Source organism: Heliangelus exortis, chromosome 25, assembly GCF_036169615.1.
Source record: "Heliangelus exortis chromosome 25, bHelExo1.hap1, whole genome shotgun sequence".
NCBI classification, from domain to species: Eukaryota; Metazoa; Chordata; class Aves; order Apodiformes; family Trochilidae; genus Heliangelus; species Heliangelus exortis.
The window spans coordinates 4133734-4150810 of NC_092446.1; the positions used below are offsets into that span (position 1 = coordinate 4133734).

At 53.9% G+C, this 17077-nt stretch overlaps 3 protein-coding genes across 17 annotated transcripts in view; 2 read left to right on the forward strand and 1 right to left on the reverse strand.

The window, feature by feature from the left end:
- TAF11 (TATA-box binding protein associated factor 11) overlaps positions 1 to 1966 on the reverse strand; it is a 4222-nt gene extending 2256 nt beyond the window's left edge. The window contains exons 1-3 of the mRNA XM_071768389.1: positions 1734 to 1966; positions 1465 to 1604; positions 858 to 945 (exon numbers count right to left, since the gene is read on the reverse strand). Coding sequence (XP_071624490.1) covers positions 858 to 945; positions 1465 to 1604; positions 1734 to 1943 — 438 coding nt within the window. The 5' untranslated portion in view covers positions 1944 to 1966. The remainder of the gene's footprint in view (positions 1 to 857; positions 946 to 1464; positions 1605 to 1733) is intronic.
- BLTP3A (bridge-like lipid transfer protein family member 3A) overlaps positions 1 to 17077 on the forward strand; it is a 72250-nt gene that overhangs the window by 37683 nt on the left and 17490 nt on the right. The window lies entirely within an intron of this gene.
- Positions 4209 to 17077, forward strand: part of ANKS1A (ankyrin repeat and sterile alpha motif domain containing 1A) — a 107164-nt gene continuing 94295 nt past the window's right edge. For all 15 annotated transcript variants that reach the window (XR_011730550.1, XR_011730549.1, XR_011730551.1 and 12 more), the window contains exon 1: positions 4209 to 4459. Coding sequence is in view for 12 of the 15 variants with exons in the window: in XM_071768371.1 (XP_071624472.1) it covers positions 4236 to 4459 (224 nt within the window). In the remaining 3 variants the exon portion in view is untranslated. The remainder of the gene's footprint in view (positions 4460 to 17077) is intronic.

Below are 17077 nucleotides of genomic sequence, written 5' to 3' on the forward strand. Positions count from 1 at the left end.
CAGCCCATGGCACTGAGTGCCACATCCAGGCTCTTTTGAAATATCTCCAGGGATGGAGAATCCACCCCTTCCCTGGGCAGCCCATTCCAATGCCTGAGCACCCTCTCCAGAAAGAAATTCTTTCTAATGTCCAACCTAAACCTCCCCTGGCACAACTTGAGACCTCTTGTGCCCTCTTGTCTTGCTGAGAGTTGCCTGGGAGCAGAGCCCAACCCCCCCCTGGCTCCAACCTCCTTTCAGGGAGTTGGAGAGAGTGATGAGGTCTCCCCTGAGCCTCCTCTTCTCCAGCCTCAACACCCCCAGCTCCCTCAGCCCTTCCTCACAGGAATTCTGCTGGATCCCTTCCCAGCCTCCTTGCTCTTCTCTGGACCTGCTCCAGCACCTCAAGCTCCTTCCTGAGCTGAGGGGCCCAGAACTGGACACAGGACTCAAGCTGTGGCCTCCCCAGGGCTGAGCACAGGGGCAGAATCCCTTCCCTGGACCTGCTGGCCACGCTGTTCCTGAGCCAGCCCAGGATGCCATTGGCCTTCTTGGCCACCTGGGCACACTGCTGCCTCCTCTTCAGCTTCCTGGCACCTTTGGACCTGCTCCAGGACCTCAATCTCCTTCCTGAGCTGTGATTCTGCAACTCAAGCTTTTAGCTGCACCAGGACTCATTTCCTGCCCCTCAGGCCACTCTCACTTCAGCTCTTCCTTAAACCGCACCCGGGTGCGGGGGGGAAACCCCTCAGAGGGGAAGGGGCTGAGCAGGACAGAGGCACCTCAGGGGGTGCAGAGCCCAGCCCAGGGCCAGGCTCAGCTGGTTCTGACCCAGTCAGGCTGCAGGGGTGGTGAGGGGGAGCTGGTGCTGCTCGTACCCGTTTGATGGCAGCCTTGGGGAAGGCCGAGCGGCGATACATCTCGTACCGGTTCAGCTGCTCCTCTGAGAAGGAGGAGACCAGGATCCTGCAGGGAGAGCAGGGATCAGGGCAAGAACAAACAGATGAAGCCCTTCAGGATGCCACCCCGGGAGGGGGGCTTCCCACCAGGGTGTAAAGTGAGGGGGGAAGGGGTTTAAACAGCAAAGGGGAGGCTGAGGTTGGGCATTAGGGGGAAATTTTTGGGGGTGAGGGTGCTGAGCCCCTGGGTGCCCCCAGAAGCTGTGGCTGCCCCATCCCTGGCAGTGTTGGAGGTTGGATGGGGCTGGGAGCACCCTGGGCTGGGGGAGGTGTTGGGGTGGCACTGGGGGAGCTTTGGGATCCTTTCAATCCAAACCCCTCTGGGGTTCTGATTCCACCATCCCCAACCTCCTGTGGTACAAAAGAGCCCAGAAGGGGAAGGCTGAGGGGGCGCTGAGGTTTGCAAAGCAAACGGCCTGGTTCTTGTTCAGGGCTGCCCGGGATCTGGGATGGAGCTGCAGGCACAGGGACACGAAGTGACCCAACAACCCCTGCACAGATCCCCGTGCCCTGGCCTGGCACTCACTGCATCTTCTGGATCTCATCCTCGTCCACTTTGTGCTTCTTCTCCTTCCTCTCCTTCAGCTCCAGCTTCACCTTTTTGGCCGCCGATGGCTGCAGGTTGGGATCCTCCCCGTCCAACGCCTCCCCCTCCGCGCTCCTCACCTGGGCGAGAGTCCAGCGCTGGGCTGAGCGTGCCCAGAGCCTGTCCGGGCCCCGCTCCCCCCTCCCGGCGGCCCAAAGCTCGGCCCCGCTCCCCGCTCCCCGCAGCCCCAGGGCCCGGCCCGGCCTCACCTCCCCGTCCGGCGCCTCCGCCTTGAGCTCCCCGCTCCCTCCAGCCTCTCCCGCCTCGCCTTCTCCCGCCACCTCGGCGGCCACCGCCTCCTCCTCCTCCTCCTCCGCCGCCGTCCCTCCATCTCCCGAGGGGGACGAGGCCGCGGGTTCGGGTTCGGGATCCGGGGCGGCCCCGAGCTCCTCCCGGGCCCCTTCCCCAGGAGCCGCCATCGCCTCCCGCCGCCACGGCGCCCTCTGATGACGTCACGCTACGGCTGCCGGCAAGCGCCGCCACTTCCGGCGGCGGGAGGGGGGGGGGGGGGGGGGCTGTCGCCATGGCAACGGGGAACTGGGGGCACTGGGGGGGGAACTGGGAGGACTGGGAGGGGATAACTGGGGAGCACTGAGGGAACAGGGAAGGGGGAACTGGGAGGGCTGGGGGGGCACTGGGGAAACTGAGAGGGACACTGCGGGAACTGGGAGGACTTGGGGGGAGCACTGGGGGAACTGGGAGGACTGGGGGGGGGTGCTGGGGGAACTGGGAGGACTGGGGGGGGGTGCTGGGGGAACTGGGAGGACTGGGGGGGGGGGGGAACTGGGGTGAAAAGTCCTGGGGAGCACTGAGGGAACAGGGAAGGAGGAATTGGGAGGGCTGGGGAGTGGAGTGCTGGGGGGACTGGGAGGGAAGGGGTGGAGTGTACTGGGGAAACTGGGAGGACTTGAGGGGGCAGTGGGAGAAATGGGAGGACGTGGGGGAAGCACTGGTGAAACTGGGAGGGGGAGGACAGGGAGGGGGGGGCACTGGGGGAACTGGGAGGACTAGGAGGGGGGGCACTGGGGGAATTGGGAGGATTTGGGGGGGGCAGTGGTGGAACTGGGATGGAGAGTGCTGGGGAGGACTGGTCCAGAAGGACAGGAACTGCTTGAAAGGGTCCAGATGCTGAAGGGAGTGGAAAATCTCCCGTGTGAGGAAAGGCTGAGGGAGCTGGGGCTCTGCTGCTTGGAGGAGAATGAGGGGTGAGCTCCTTAATGTCAGCCAGGCAGAAAGGGAGCTGGGAGTCTGGATTGCCAGGAAGCTGAAGAGGAGGCAGCAGTGTGCCCAGGTGGCCAAGAAGGCCAATGGCATCCTGGGCTGGCTCAGGAACAGCGTGGCCAGCAGGTCCAGGGAAGGGATTCTGCCCCTGTGCTCAGCCCTGGGGAGGCCACAGCTTGAGTCCTGTGTCCAGTTCTGGGCCCCTCAGCTCAGGAAGGAGATTGAGGTGCTGGAGCAGGTCCAGAGAAGAGCAAGGAGGCTGGGAAGGGATCCAGCACAAGTCCTGTGAGGAAGGGCTGAGGGAGCTGGGGGTGTTGAGGCTGGAGAAGAGGAGGCTCAGGGGAGACCTCATCACTCTCTCCAACTCCCTGAAAGGAGGTTGGAGCCAGGGGGGGGTTGGGCTCTTTTCCCAGGCAACTCTCAGCAAGACAAGAGGGCACAAGAGGTCTCAAGTTGTGCCAGGGGAGGTTTAGGTTGGACATGAGAAAGAATTTCTTTCTGGAGAGGGTGCTCAGCCATTGGAATGGGCTGCCCAGGGAAGGGGTGGATTCTCCATCCCTGGAGATATTTCCAAAGAGCCTGGATGTGGCACTCAGTGCCATGGGCTGGGAACCACGGGGGGAGTGGAGCAAGGGCTGGACTTGATGAGCTCTGAGGTCCCTTCCAACCCAGCCCATTCTAGGATTCTATGAATGTTTATAAATGTGTCAAGAGAGAGCCAGGAAGATGGTGCCAGGCTTTTAGTTGTGCCCAGTGCCAGGACAAGAAGCAATGATGCAAACTTCAGCATAGGAGCTTCCATATAAACATGAGGACAATTTTTTTTCCTCTGTGGGTGACAGTGCCCTGGAACAGCCACCCCAGAGGAGCTGTGGAGTCTCCTGGTGACATTCAAATCCCACTGGGTGACCTCCTGGAGGTGACCCTATTCTGGCAGGGGATTGGACTCTATGATCCCTTGAGGTCCCTCCCAACCCCTGACTTTCTGCCCTTCCCTTGTCCGTTCCTCCCTAAAGCAGAGTTACACCCGGAACCTCTTCCCTCCTTTTTCCAGAGCCCAAATTATTCCTCAGAACCGAGCCGGCTCCTTGGTTTCTGCAGGAACTCGAAGCAGACACCGCCGGAGATGTTCATTTCACAACCGACCGAGCTCAGAGCACAAGACACAAAATTCCACGGCGAGAAAACTACGCGAGGGGGCGGCTCCATTGAAAAAAAACCACGAGTGGGCGTTTCCATTGATAAAAAACAGCGAGGGGGCGTTCCCATTGATAAAAAAGCGCGAGGGGGCGGGGCCTGCGGGAAGGTGGGCGGGGACGGAGTCCCCGCCCACCTTCCCGCAGGCCCCGCCCCCTCGCGGAATGTCCTCATGCTAGCCACGCCCCCTCACTCGCTAACCACGCCCCCTCCACGCTTAAGCCCCGCCCCGGAAGGGAGGGGGCGTGGCTTGTGCTGAGGCGGCGGCGGGCGGGCGGCGGTCGGGCCGGGAGATGGGGAAGGAGCAGGAGCTGCTGGAGGCCGCTCGGCTCGGGAACCTTCCAGCTGTGGAAAAGCTTTTATCAGGGAAAAGGTTGAGTTCCGGCTTCGGGAGTTCTGGAGGAGGAGGAGGAGGAGGTGGTGGTGGTGGAAGCGGAGGAGGAGGTGGAAGCGGAGGAGGAGGAGGAGGTGGAGGAAGCAGCGGGGGTGTGGGGCACCCCCTCTCCAGTCTCCTCAGGTGAGCGCCTGAGGTGAGGGGGGAAAAAAAAGGGGGGGTTTGGAGGTTGTAGGGGTTGGGATGGGGAATGAAGGGCTGTAGGGTGGGGGGTGAGGGAGAGGGGGGGGTGGGAGGGGTGTTTGGGGTGTTGGATGTGGGAGGTTTTGGGGTTTTTGGGGGAGGATGGAGCTGTGGGGTTGGGGGGGGAGGTAGAAAGGATGGGGAGGTGGAGGGGGGGTGAGGTTGGGGTTGTAGGGAGAGCTGAGGGGGTTGGGTGGGGGGTAAAGGGGTGGCTGAGGGTGTTCTGAGGGGATCCGAAGTGTGGGGTCAGCCTGGGGGTCGCCCCTGTCGGGGAGGGGGGGGGGGGAGCTCAGTCCCCCTGGATAGGGAGGGGATGGGGTGTGAGGTTATGGGGGGCACAGAGGATGGGCTGGGGGAGCCCCCAGGGTTTGGTGCTGCCCGTGGGGCTGGGAGGAGGCTGAGCCCCAAGGTGAGGAGCAGCAGGAGCCAGGAGAGGGATCTCTCTGGAGTCGGTGCTGCTCCCCGGGGCTGCTCCAGGCTACGGGGTTGTGGGTGCCTCTGGTTACCATCGGGAGCTGCAGACTGGGAGTAACTGGGAGGATGTGACTGGGGGTCAGGGGGCTGGCAGAGGCTGCTGAGTCTGCACCCGGGGCGTGGGGGGGTTCCCAAGGGGGAAAACTGGGGGGTGAGCAGGGTGTCCTCTCCCTCCTCCTCCTCCCTTGCCCTTCCTCAGGGATTTTCACAGCTGGCAGGGACACTCCTGCTCTGCTTCCCAGGCTGGGGGGGTTTTGGGGCTCAGCTGGGGGGGTTTTGGGGCTCAGCTGGGGGCTGGGGGGGTTTTGGGGCTCAGCTGGGGGGGTTTTGGGGCTCAGCTGGGGGCTAGGGGGGTTTTGGGGCTCAGCTGGGGGGGTTTTGGGGCTCAGCTGGGGGGCACACTCGTTTGCTTTGGCATTTAAAGTGTGGAGCTGGGGGATTTGCTCTGTTTTGAAGCTCTTAGACCTTTGTTGGTTTTTACTCCTCCCCTTTTTTTTTTCGGCATCTCCCAAGGAAACCACTTGCTGGTGTGTTTTTGGTTTTTTGAGTTGCAGCTTCTTGCCATTTCAGCTTGGTTTTTTTTTTGTTTTTTTTCTGGAAATGCTGGTGTTTATCTTCTCTTTCTGCTTATATCGGGGTAGGAGGTTTGAATCCAGTGCTGAGGGACAACCTGCCTGTTTGTGGGGGTTGTGACTGGTCTGTTTGTGGCTAAATTTGAGCTGCTTTCTCCTTTCACATCATCATATCAGCACTTGAGCTGGATGCCAGGGACCTGCTGAGCTTCTGCTTGGGTTTTGCCTCTCTGAAACATAAATCTGCTCTCGGGTCCAACTTTCTTCTTCTCTTTATTTAAATTAAACCCTCAGAGCCCTTGTTTGGAGTGGGGAAATGGCTCTGGGCACTTCAGGCTTCTCTGCCTTAGGAGGTGAATGAGATGAATGTACTCGTGGGGTGTTGAGATAAAGTGGAGAGGGGTCAGGGAGCTGAACACACACCTCAAGTGTTACCAGCCTCTTGCTCTCACAGCTCCCCTGTGCTTTCTGATGCTGGGTGGTGACAGTGGTGACCATTTTATCCTCAGGGAGACAGCAGTGGTGTGTGGTACCAGCCAAGCTGGGATGTTTCAGAGGTTATTGGGGTTTTCCCCTCTAAATGGAGTTTCCTGTGTGGATGGAGCTGAAGGGTGGTGGACATCTCAGCTTCTGCAGTCCCTGACTCTGTGTGGCAGCGTGGCAGCTGGTGCTGTAACCACCCCTTTCCCCTCCAAACTTCCCAATCCCTGAACCTTTTTCTCCCTGCAGTCACAGTTGGGCTTTTTCCATCTTTGTGGTGGCAGCAGGGGCTCCTCCTGGGAGCATCTTGGTGTTCCCAGCCTGTTGGGAATCGTGGGGACACATCCCTGGCTTGTGGGACAGCAGCAGCCCTGGATTTACAAGTGTTGGGTTGTACCCCCTGCTTGGGTGGTGGCCCTGAGTGTGGTGGCCATCCTGAGTGGGTGGTGGCCAACTTTGGTGGATGGTGGCCAACTTTGGTGGATGGTGGCCAACTTTGGTGGATGGTGGCCATCCTGGGTGGATGGTGGCCATCCTGGGTGGGTGGTGGCCCTGAGTGTGGTGGCCATCCTGAGTGGGTGGTGGCCAACTTTGGTGGATGCTGGCCATCCTGGGTGGATGCTGGCCATCCTGGGTGGATGCTGGCCATCCTGGGTGGGTGGTGGCCATCCTGGGTGGGTGGTGGCCATCCTGGGTGGGTGGTGGCCATCCTGGGTGGGTGGCGGCCATCCTGGGTGGGTGGCGGCCATCCTGGGTGGATGGTGGCCATCCTGGGTGGGTGGTGGCCATCCTGGGTGGGTGGTGGCCATCCTGGGTGGGTGGTGGCCATCCTGGGTGGGTGGTGGCCATCCTGGGTGGGTGGTGGCCAACTTTGGTGGATGCTGGCCATCCTGGGTGGATGCTGGCCATCCTGGGTGGGTGGTGGCCATCCTGGGTGGGTGGTGGCCATCCTGGGTGGGTGGTGGCCATCCTGGGTGGGTGGTGGCCATCCTGGGTGGGTGGTGGCCATCCTGGGTGGGTGGCGGCCATCCTGGGTGGATGGTGGCCATCCTGGGTGGGTGGTGGCCATCCTGGGTGGGTGGTGGCCATCCTGGGTGGATGGTGGCCATCCTGGGTGGGTGGTGGCCATCCTGGGTGGATGGTGGCCATTCTGGGTGGATGGTGGCCATTCTGGGTGGATGGTGGCCATCCTGAGTGGATGGTGGCCATCCTGGGTGGGTGGTGGCCATCCTGAGTGGATGGTGGCCATCCTGAGTGGATGGTGGCCATCCTGAGTGGATGGTGGCCATCCTGAGTGGATGGTGGCCACGTTTGTAGGAGGCAGCAGCTGTGGTCTAAATCTCAGGGTTCCAAACACCATCAGGGACTGGGAGGACAGTTTGCTCCTGCCTGCTGTCACCTCCTGGGGGTCCTTTGGGTGCTGCAGGGGAGCTACCAAAAAATGTGCTTTGGATGATTTAAGGACTTTCTGATTGTTTCTGGTGCTCTGGCAACTCCTTGGGCTTTTGCTTTTAAATGGCTGCAGGTGAGAAGAGTTCTGCTGGGTTTAGAGTGAGGAGGTTTTGTGGTGTTTTTTTTTTTTTTTTAATGAGAAAGAGCTGCTGAATTTACCTGCAAAGAAGTTTGAAGATTGCTTGGGGAGCAGCTGGGATGAGGTGGGCACTGTTCAAAACTTTTGTTTTCTGTAGTGAAGGCTCAAGTGACTGCTCAGTGCCCTGGGGTGGCTGTGGGACAGGTTTAAGAGACACAAGCTCTGCTGGAAGGTTTCTTACAGCAGCAAACATCCTCCCTCCTTAACACAGCAGCAAAACATTGCATTTGGGGAATTTAGTTGCCAAAAAAAAAAATAAAAAAAATAGCCAGGCTGTTTCAGAAATGTCAGGGAAGGAATCTGGGCAGTTGTCTCCTGTTTCTCTCTCTCTCTGTACTCTGCAAAGTGTGGAACTGGCTCTTGCCTCAGTGCCAAACCTGACTCCTGACTCCAGCTCTGGAGGGACACGATTCCTCTGGAGCTCATGTGGTTTTTCCCAGGGGCAGGGAGGATGCTGCAGTGAGCAACCTGGTGTTTAATTCTAACTAACTTCACCTTTCTGAAAATCACTTCAAGGGTTGGGAAACAGAAGGTGGAATTACAGCTGTCTCACACTTCCTGGAAAGTGGAAGATTGGCAAATGACAGGGACCTGGTGCTGGGGAGGAGGCTGGAAGGGTTGAGGTGTCAGAGTCTGGGCTGGATCCACCCCCCAACCCCTCCTTGCTCCCAGTCAGCATCCCAAGGTGTGGGACAGATCAGGGATGGCTTCAAGTTATTCCCCAGCTGAAGGGTTTTCTTTTCAATCTTGGGTCCTATGGGTTTGTTTGTTGTTTGTTTGTTTTCCCCAGGGATGATTGCAATGGTTTTCTAGATTAAAAGCAACACAGAGAGACAGGACATGTGCCCAGGGATGGTCATGGGGCCAATTAAGGGGAAGCATTAATGGAAGCAGCAAGTTGATGGAGAAGGCCCAGGTCCTTCAGCTGGTGACTTGGTGCCTCCCTTGGCCATGGGAGCTTTTTTAATTAAGGGTTTCTTCCCCCTCAATTGGGGTGGAGAAACCTGTCTGTGGTCAGTTCTGTACCTTCTGTGTTTCCCTTTCCTCAGCCAACTTTTTGGCATTTTTCTGCTCTCTGTGTGTGACAGCGTGGATGCTGTAACCATCCCTTTCCCCTCCAAACTTCCCAATCCCTGAACCACCTGTGGTGGTTTTTGGTTCCTGCTCCTGATGCAGGAGCTGCTGGGCTGTCCTGCACCCCCTGAACAACCTCCAGCAACAGAGTCATAAACAGAGCTCCCATTCCTCCACCTGATTTCAGGTCTCTTGGACGTCAGCAGAGTATTTAGCTCTTTTTTTTTTTTTTTTTTTTTTTTTCAGTGTCACTTTTTGGTGCAGTTCTGCAGTGTTTCAGGTGTCTCAGAAACAAGTTTTGAGTTGGGTACCAAAGAGGCAGCTCCTGGCAGGAGCCACATGGGGCAGGCACCTTCCCTCCCCCCATCCCACCTCAGCCCTGGTGTGGAGCTCTGGAACACAAATTGTTTTGTGCCATTTCCTTAAGAAACTGAGCAAATGCTGCTCCATAAAGCCCTGGGAGATGCCCCCAGCAGTAAATTGTGTGGAACTCTGTTGTTTTATCCCAGAAACTTAACTGGGTTTATTGTCACTGAAACTTTGTCAGGGGCTGAGGCTTTCGTGCTTTGTGCTCAGATCTCTGAGCTGAGCCTTCTGGGGCTGAGCCATGCACAAAATCCAAATGAAATCACCAATTTCTGCAGGTAAGCAGGAAGGCAGCTGTGATAGACCCTGATAAGCCCGAGGAGAAGGAGGCACAGAGATAAAATGAAAGCTTGAGTCTCTCCCTGGGGGGTGGATGTGCCACTCGCTGAGCCTGAAAATATTAGGCAGGAAAATAAACCCTGGTGGGGAGCTGCTGTGAGGCAGGGAAGGGAAGCAGCAGCAGGTTGAGGTGATAAGGAGGATTTGGGGAGGGTGAGAAGCAGCAGAGGAGAGGGAGATGGGTGTCTGGCTTTTGCTGAAGCAGATGGTGGGGCTTACAAAGAGGTGGTGGCTTGCCAGGGTTTGAGGGGGAAGCTTGGCTTTGTGCTGCCATCCACACAGCCTCTGGGATCTGCTCCTCTAACCTGATGCTTGGGATCCTTTCAGGGCCTGGGAATCTGCTGAAAGACAGGTCCAGGAGGCTGGTGCAGATCTCTGCTCCTTGCCTGTTCTCTGGCTGCTCTGGTTTTTTCAGGCTTTATCTCCTGTAGCACCAGCCAAAGCATTTCCAGGCAGCATCCAGAGATAATACCAACTTAGTGCAAACACAGCTTAATGCTCATAAGCAAAAGCAAGTCCAGGAGCTGGAGATGCTTTGTGAATCCACAAGTTTTCTTAGGGTTTAGGGGGCACTTCTGCAGAATTTGGCTATATTTTTTTTTTTTTTTTTTGCTTCTCCATTATGAAGTTAAAGGCAGGAAGCAACAAAATAATCTGTGGCCTGAAATATCAAGCTGCATTCAGGAGGTTTTGCCAGGAGCAGTAAGGGATGAATTGTGTTAAAGCCAAATCTGCAGAAAAAAAGCTTTTTATTTTCATCTATTGATGTGAAAAGACTGAATCTTTGTTGGCAAGAGGGGAAACTGAGGCTGCTGTTTAGCCCCAGCTTGTCTATGTAATCTTCAGTAAGTGCATCAAGGAGAAACTTCTGCTGTGAATTAGGAGTTTTCTGTATACATCTGTTGTGGGAAAGGCTTTGCTTCTTGCTTCACAGAAGCCACAGCAAGTGTTCTACTCAATTTGCAGCAGTTATTACTGGTGAGTATTTTGTTTGGTTAGGAAATGACATGGTGTCATGGCTGAACACTGCAAGCAGCTGCCAGCAGCCTGAATGTGCTTAAAAGTCAGAAAAATGATTTCCATTAAAAACAAAACAAAACAAAAAAAAAGGTTTGGTAATCCTTCTCGTGCAGCTGGATGGGGTCTTAGTGCTACGTGGGCTCCTGGTGAGTCTGAGTTTGGCTCCAACCTTTCTGCCCACCCCCTTTCCAATGGGAAGGGAGATTCCCTCATGGATGCTGCAGCTGATGGGAGGGGGGGGAAAAAAATGAGGAATCATTCCATAGCTAGTGAGGAGCAGTTGGATTGTGTGTGCCTCTTCCCAGGGGTGTCTTATCCTGGTCCCTCTGGCCAGGGCTTGTGAATAAATGGTGAGTCCTGTGGTGTTTGGCTGATCCAGCAGCTCCAAGGTCCAAGCTTCCAGCTTTGGGTAAAGGTGCAGACAGAACATTTCCCTGTTCCCCTTTCCCCAGAAAAAGGAAACTGCTCCTGGGGTGTTCTGATAAACCCAGGCTGGGTTAGAAATCAGTTTCCTGGGTCTTTCACTCTTCTTAGGGGTGTGATTAATAATATCTCACCCACTTTCTAATTGTCTTGGATTCCACACCCTCCCATGCAAACAGCAAAGCAGGAGAGATTTAATTTCTCTTTAATTAGATACCTGAACTCTGGTGTTGCTGAGAGTATTAATGCCACAGGCATTAGGTGTGCACCAGATCTGTTTGGTGAACTGTTTTCTAAGCACTTTTTAACTAATTCAGGAAGGTTGCAATTATTGGCAGTGACTCTTAGGCTCTTGTATCTGTGTCAGCTTCTAATTCAGCTTTGGAATATTTTATTTGCTGGCTTTGGAATTTTTTTTTTTTTTTTTTTTTTTTATTTTCTGTGTGTAATTCTGTGGTGGGGGGGTTGTTTCTGGGGAGGATGGGGTTTTCCAGGCTGTGGGTCCTTGGAGAAGTGCCATGAGCCATGCCCTGAGCTTTGCACACCTAAGCCATGGATCCTGCCATCCCCTGTGGAGCAGGACTTGGTTTTTATGGAGCACCCAGGGCTTGCTTTGACTGCAGATGAAAAAAATGTTGTGTAGGTGGCTTCCCTTGCTGTGAAACTCCCTTGGGAGAGTTTTGTCCTGCTTCCTCCCAGACACCCTGGGTGCACTCTGAGGTTTCCATGCCGTGCTGCCTGGTTTGGTTGGCACAGAGATGATTGGAAGTTGAAGGGAGGTGCTTGGGTGCTGGGGAGGGGATGTGAGAGCTGAATGAAATGGGGGAAAAGTTGGGAGCAGATGGGAATGGATGGAAGTGGCACAACCAAAACACTGTCAGTGCAGCACGTGGGGTTGGAATCTTGTTGTTAACTCTGAGTAAAGTTCCCTTAACTGTGTAGGCAGTGGCTCCAAACTCTGATTGTTCTGATGCTGGCTCTGTAACCTGCTGGCTGTCCAGACTGGGGCTGAATTCTCCTGCCTATTCACTCCCCATCAGGTTTTCCCCAGGTGCTGCCTCCCCCTGTGTCCTGGGATTTGCTCTCCTGGGAGTGCCCAGGAGTTTGTGTCAGACAGAGGGTGAGAACACACGAGCTTCATTTTCACTTTGCCTTGAGAGTTTCTCAGCTGAGTGTTCTGAAGTGCCAAACAGGTTTGGGGAATATCCATCTGCTCACCCAGGCTTTTCCAAACACTCCATGAGGGGAGTCAGAAGACACGAGATGAGGAGCAGCAGGATGTTGGGTGAGGAGGTTTGGATGGTGGTGAGGATGGCAGAACCAAACCATTTATCCTCTGCTGTCAGGTGCCAGGATATAAATGGTTGCAGGATCCCTGTGCATTGCAGGAACAGAGCCTCTCCCAGGGTGCTTTCCAATTGCTAGGTTACACTCCTTCCCAGGAGCATCATTTTGCAGCTCCTGCCATCCACAGGGCTCACACAAGATTTGTGCTCTGCTTCAGCACGGGGAGAAGAGTGAAATGCAGCCCTGACATGCAGGTTACTTATTTTCCATGCCCTGAACAAGAGTGGCTCAGGAGCTGGCTGGATTATCCTAAACAGCCCTAAGAAGCCCATGGACTGAGAGGGTGATTTGTGTTCAGGGTGTCTGCAGGAGCAATTTGAATCATAGAATCCTAGAACTGGCTGGGTTGGAAGGGACCTCAGAGCTCATCAAGTCCAACCCTTGCTCCACTCCCCCCGTGGTTCCCAGCCCATGGCACTGAGTGCCACATCCAGGCTCTTTTGAAATATCTCCAGGGCTGGAGAATCCACCCCTTCCCTGGGCAGCCCATTCCAATGCCTGATCACCCTCTCCAGAAAGAAATTCTTTCTAATGTCCAACCTAAACCTCCCCTGGCACAACTTGAGACCTCTTGTGCCCTCTTGTCTTGCTGAGAGTTGCCTGGGAAAAGAGCCCAACCCCCCCCCTGGCTCCAACCTCCTTTCAGGGAGTTGGAGAGAGTGATGAGGTCTCCCCTGAGCCTCCTCTTCTCCAGCCTCAACACCCCCAGCTCCCTCAGCCCTTCCTCACAGGACTTGTGCTGGATCCCTTCACAGCCTCCTTGCTCTTCTCTGGACCTGCTCCAGCACCTCAATCTCCTTCCATATATTTGAGGAGGAAACTGGTGTTTTGGTTCAAGTGCCAGGTGCACTCTTGGAATGTGCATCCTGAGGACTTCAGGGCTGACTTTATGGGTGCTGGGATGAGCAGCAGCATCCAGCACATTGCTGCAGGGGGATTGCTCAGTGGCAGAGTGGATGCTCCTGAGCCTGAGTGGACTGAGTGGATGTTTTTGAGATCCCCTGCTGGCTTTTTTGATCTCTGTACCCCAACTTACTTACCTCGAGCTGTGTGGAGGAATTTCAGGACCAAACCCACAGTATGCATGTCAATAAATATGGGATATTGAGCAATGAGACTCTCACATTTCCACAGCCCCATTCCCCTCTGCTTTTGACTGCAGTCCCCAAAGTGCAGCAGTGTCACTGCAGGTTTGAGTGCCCCCAGAGCCCTGGGTTTCACCAGCAGGAGCTGCCCAGAGTTCAGCTGGATGCTGGGTGTTTAACAAACCTGTTCTGGCACTGAGCAGTGAAATGGGAAGGTTACAGCTAAGCTTGTCCAGCAGTTAGTTGCTGAGAGCAGTGGTCTTGTCCTCCCCCCTTTCCTTTCCCTGGCTGTGCCAGAGTGAATCACTCCAGCTGGCTGAGCCAACAGAACTTTTGTGGAGCTGCACAGTTCCAATAGGAGGGAAATGGCAGAAACCTGCAGGTGACAGCAGGGAGGAGCAGGATCTCCCCTTCCCTTCCCTTTCTCAGCAGTGTGGGCAGTGCCTCCTCCCTGCATGTGGGCTGCTCAGCCTGGGGGTGTTGTGGAGCTGCTCAGGTTGGTGTTGTGGCTCCTGCACTTCTCTGGCTGATTAAAGGTGTTTGGCAGGGAGCTGAGCTTTCTGAAGGTGAATGTACAAACCAGTGTTTGATGTATGAGGAGCAGCTGAGCCAAGCCACGGTGTTGATCCAGTGAGGTTTCTTTTTAAATGCAATGCATTGTTTTCCTGGCCAGCAGGATGGGAAAGCCTGAGTGGAAGATGTGGTGCAGAAGAGAGGTGATGGGTACAGATTATGCTGCATTCATCCCAGACTAAAAGGCAGCTCAGCTCCTTCCAGCTGCCCTTGGACAAGGATAAGAGAAGTTCCTGGAGGCTGAGCTCCTGCCATCAGAGCACCCAGAGGGGCTGCATGGCTGGTTAGCAGCAGATAACTTGTGTTAATGCCTCAGCTCCCAGGAGAGCCCCTTGCCTTTCAGGAGAGCTCTCACAGAGCTGGCCTCAGCCTCCCTCTGCAGCTCTCTGGGGGGACTTGATGCAAAATGCTCCTTCTGCCTGCCCAGAGGGTGCCTGACACCTGGTGGGTGCTGCAGCTTCCAGGTGGGTGCTCTGCTGACCCCTCCCAGCACATCCCTGCTCTGCCAGGCTGTGCCATCCTCTCCCTCTGCTCTTTTCCCCTCCGTGCACCTCAGTGATGCTCTGGCCACGGGGATGGTTTCAGGGTGAAGTGTCCTCTTGAAATGAAGAAGGTGCCTTTCAATAAGGGTGATGGCAATTTCCTCTTGGCATTGACATTGCCTACAAAGTCCTGTGTGATACTGAGGTGGCACTGTCACTGTCCCAAAGAGCTCACTCTGAAGGAGAGCTTAGTCATGGAAATGAGATAAATCCTATTTCACAGAAACTGGTAAAAATAAAACTGTTGAGGATTGATTTGTTTCTATAGCAACAGACTGGAGAAGCTAATACAGCTGCTTCTGCAGAAGGCAGAAAAACAGAAATTGAAATGTTGGCCCACCTGGGACTGGAGCTCTCAGCAAGAGAAGGATCTTCAATAGACTGATGAGGGGGCAAAATGCTTAATTAAAGACAGAGGGCAGGTAGGTGTGAGCTGCATTTGGAGAGAAACTGGTGCTGGAGTGTGTGAACATCACCTCCTTCATGCAAAACCTGGAGAGCCTGTATGATGCCCTCAGAGCTATTCAGATCCCATTTCCCAAGGGACTGCTTTCTGAACTTGCCTGCCACCCTCTCAGGGCTGGGGAAGTGCTCTGCCTAAAGTCAGGCAGCACTTGAATGTCGTGCAGGCCCTGGTGTTCATCATGTCAAGTGCACGTTTGGAAACCTGAGTTTAAAATTGCTTTGTCCTGCACTGACTCACCACAGCTCTCTTGAGAAATGCTCAGGGTTTATCAGGGAATCCTTGTTGCAGGGACTAGAAAAGAGCCTTGGAGAAGTCTGGATGAATTCCTGAGCTAAATCTTACTCCATTCTAACTGGGTATGGAGCTGAAAAATATGTGCCAGGACAGACTTTTCCATAAATGTTTGTGTCCTGGCAAAAAATCCTGTAAAGCATCCAGACTGCTGGGTAAGTCTGAGTTTAAAACTCTTATCTATGCTGTGTGTAGATTTCCACAGGTTTTGACTTTACTTTTGCCTAAACCAAGAGCTGCAGCAGACTCCAGCACACAGAGTGCTGTTCAGGTGGCTTTTTTGCCCCATGGTTATTAAAGACAAACTGATTAAATGTTTGGGAGGCCCTGAGATGCCAAGCCCACGTGTCTGTACATTCTTGATGACATTTCCCATCTTTCCTGGCTGCTAAGTGTTTCAAATTAAAATCAGTCTGCACATCAGAAGCTAGCAAGATGTTAATGAAATTATGGAAGTTGCTTTGAAAACTTCCATAAAAAGTGTGTGTGAGTGTGTTTGTGTGTGTGTTTGTGTTTGTGCAAGGCTTTTATCAGGCTTTCCAAGAGAGTCTGTGTTATTTAGCTTAAGGAAAGTTGGAGCTGGAGTTGGTGTTGCTTAAGTTTAGTAAATGCAGATTGCATTAGTGCTTGTCCCTTGTTATTTAAACACATGGTTTCTTTTAGAGGGGAAATTACATTTAAAAATAAACCCCAAGCTTTTTCCAGCTCCAGGGAAGTGTCTTTAGTGCCACGTCCTAAGGATGCAGGAACACAACCTTATCTAAAAGTGGGTGCCATAAATATTATGTAAATACATTATCTCATCAGGTTTATGTCTAATCCTGCTGCTTTTCAGACCCAGGCTGAACAAGCCTGAAGATGTCATAGGTGGTCTTTCCAATCTCATACAGAAGAGGGTTAGAAATGAGGTGAAATGACTTTTGCCTCATCCTAATTAAGACACTGGGAGAAATCCTTTCAAGTTTAACATCCCAGAGTGAATTGCCTGGTTTTAAAGAATAATCCGATTAAAGCAGCCCAGTGCCTGGGAAGGTTGGAAGCCTCCTGGGCAGTGATGGGCTCCCCAGACTCTTCCTTACTGCTCTTCAGTTCAAAAATCAGCACCAGCTTGATTTTTTTAATTTTTCTTTTAGGAAGCAGGAACAGGATTATGATAAAGCCTTGAACTCTGGAGACTTCAAAGCTTCCTGTTCTGCTCTTGGTTTTGTTGTGAGGATTGTGAAGTCCACCAGATGACCTGAATAAGGGACTGCATGTCCTGGGGACTTGAGTTGGGTTTGGTTTTTTTTCCCTAGACCTTCTTTCCAGTGTGGGTTGTTTATTTTGGGTTTGTTTTTTTTTTTTTTTCCAAGCCCTGGTTTCTGGCTGCCCAGTGTTAAGTTGGATAAAGTGGTGTCTGTCATGTAAGAGATGTTTAAATGACCTCAGGTCACCCCATGGTCCCTCATGGCTGATTTCTGGTTGTCCTGGAGCATTGTTAGGAACTACCTCTGGGTGATTTTAAATTACTTGTGTTCCCCTTCTGACCCCAGGCTCTCTCTCTGCCTGGTGGGGTCTGAAGCCACAGGTCTGAACTCCACCAGCTCATCTCCATTGAGATAAAAAGAGAGAAAACCAGAGGACTTGGAGTACGTGCTGGATTAGTGCTGGATTGGGCATTTTGGGAATATTTCCTTTCCCAGAGTGCAACTGGATGTGTCCCTAGCATTCATTTTCACTGAAAAGAAAGACCTAAAAGGGAGAAAATTGATTAATTAAACCAAACTGCTGTCTTTCTGGTGGTCCAGGTTGAAAGGTGACATTGGACTCTGGCATTGGTGCCTGTGCTGAGGTTGGTGCTGGAAAGTGGGGGATGTAGAGCCAGGGTGAGGGGTCTGAGCCTGGAAGAGGAAAGATTCAGATTAAACATTAGGAA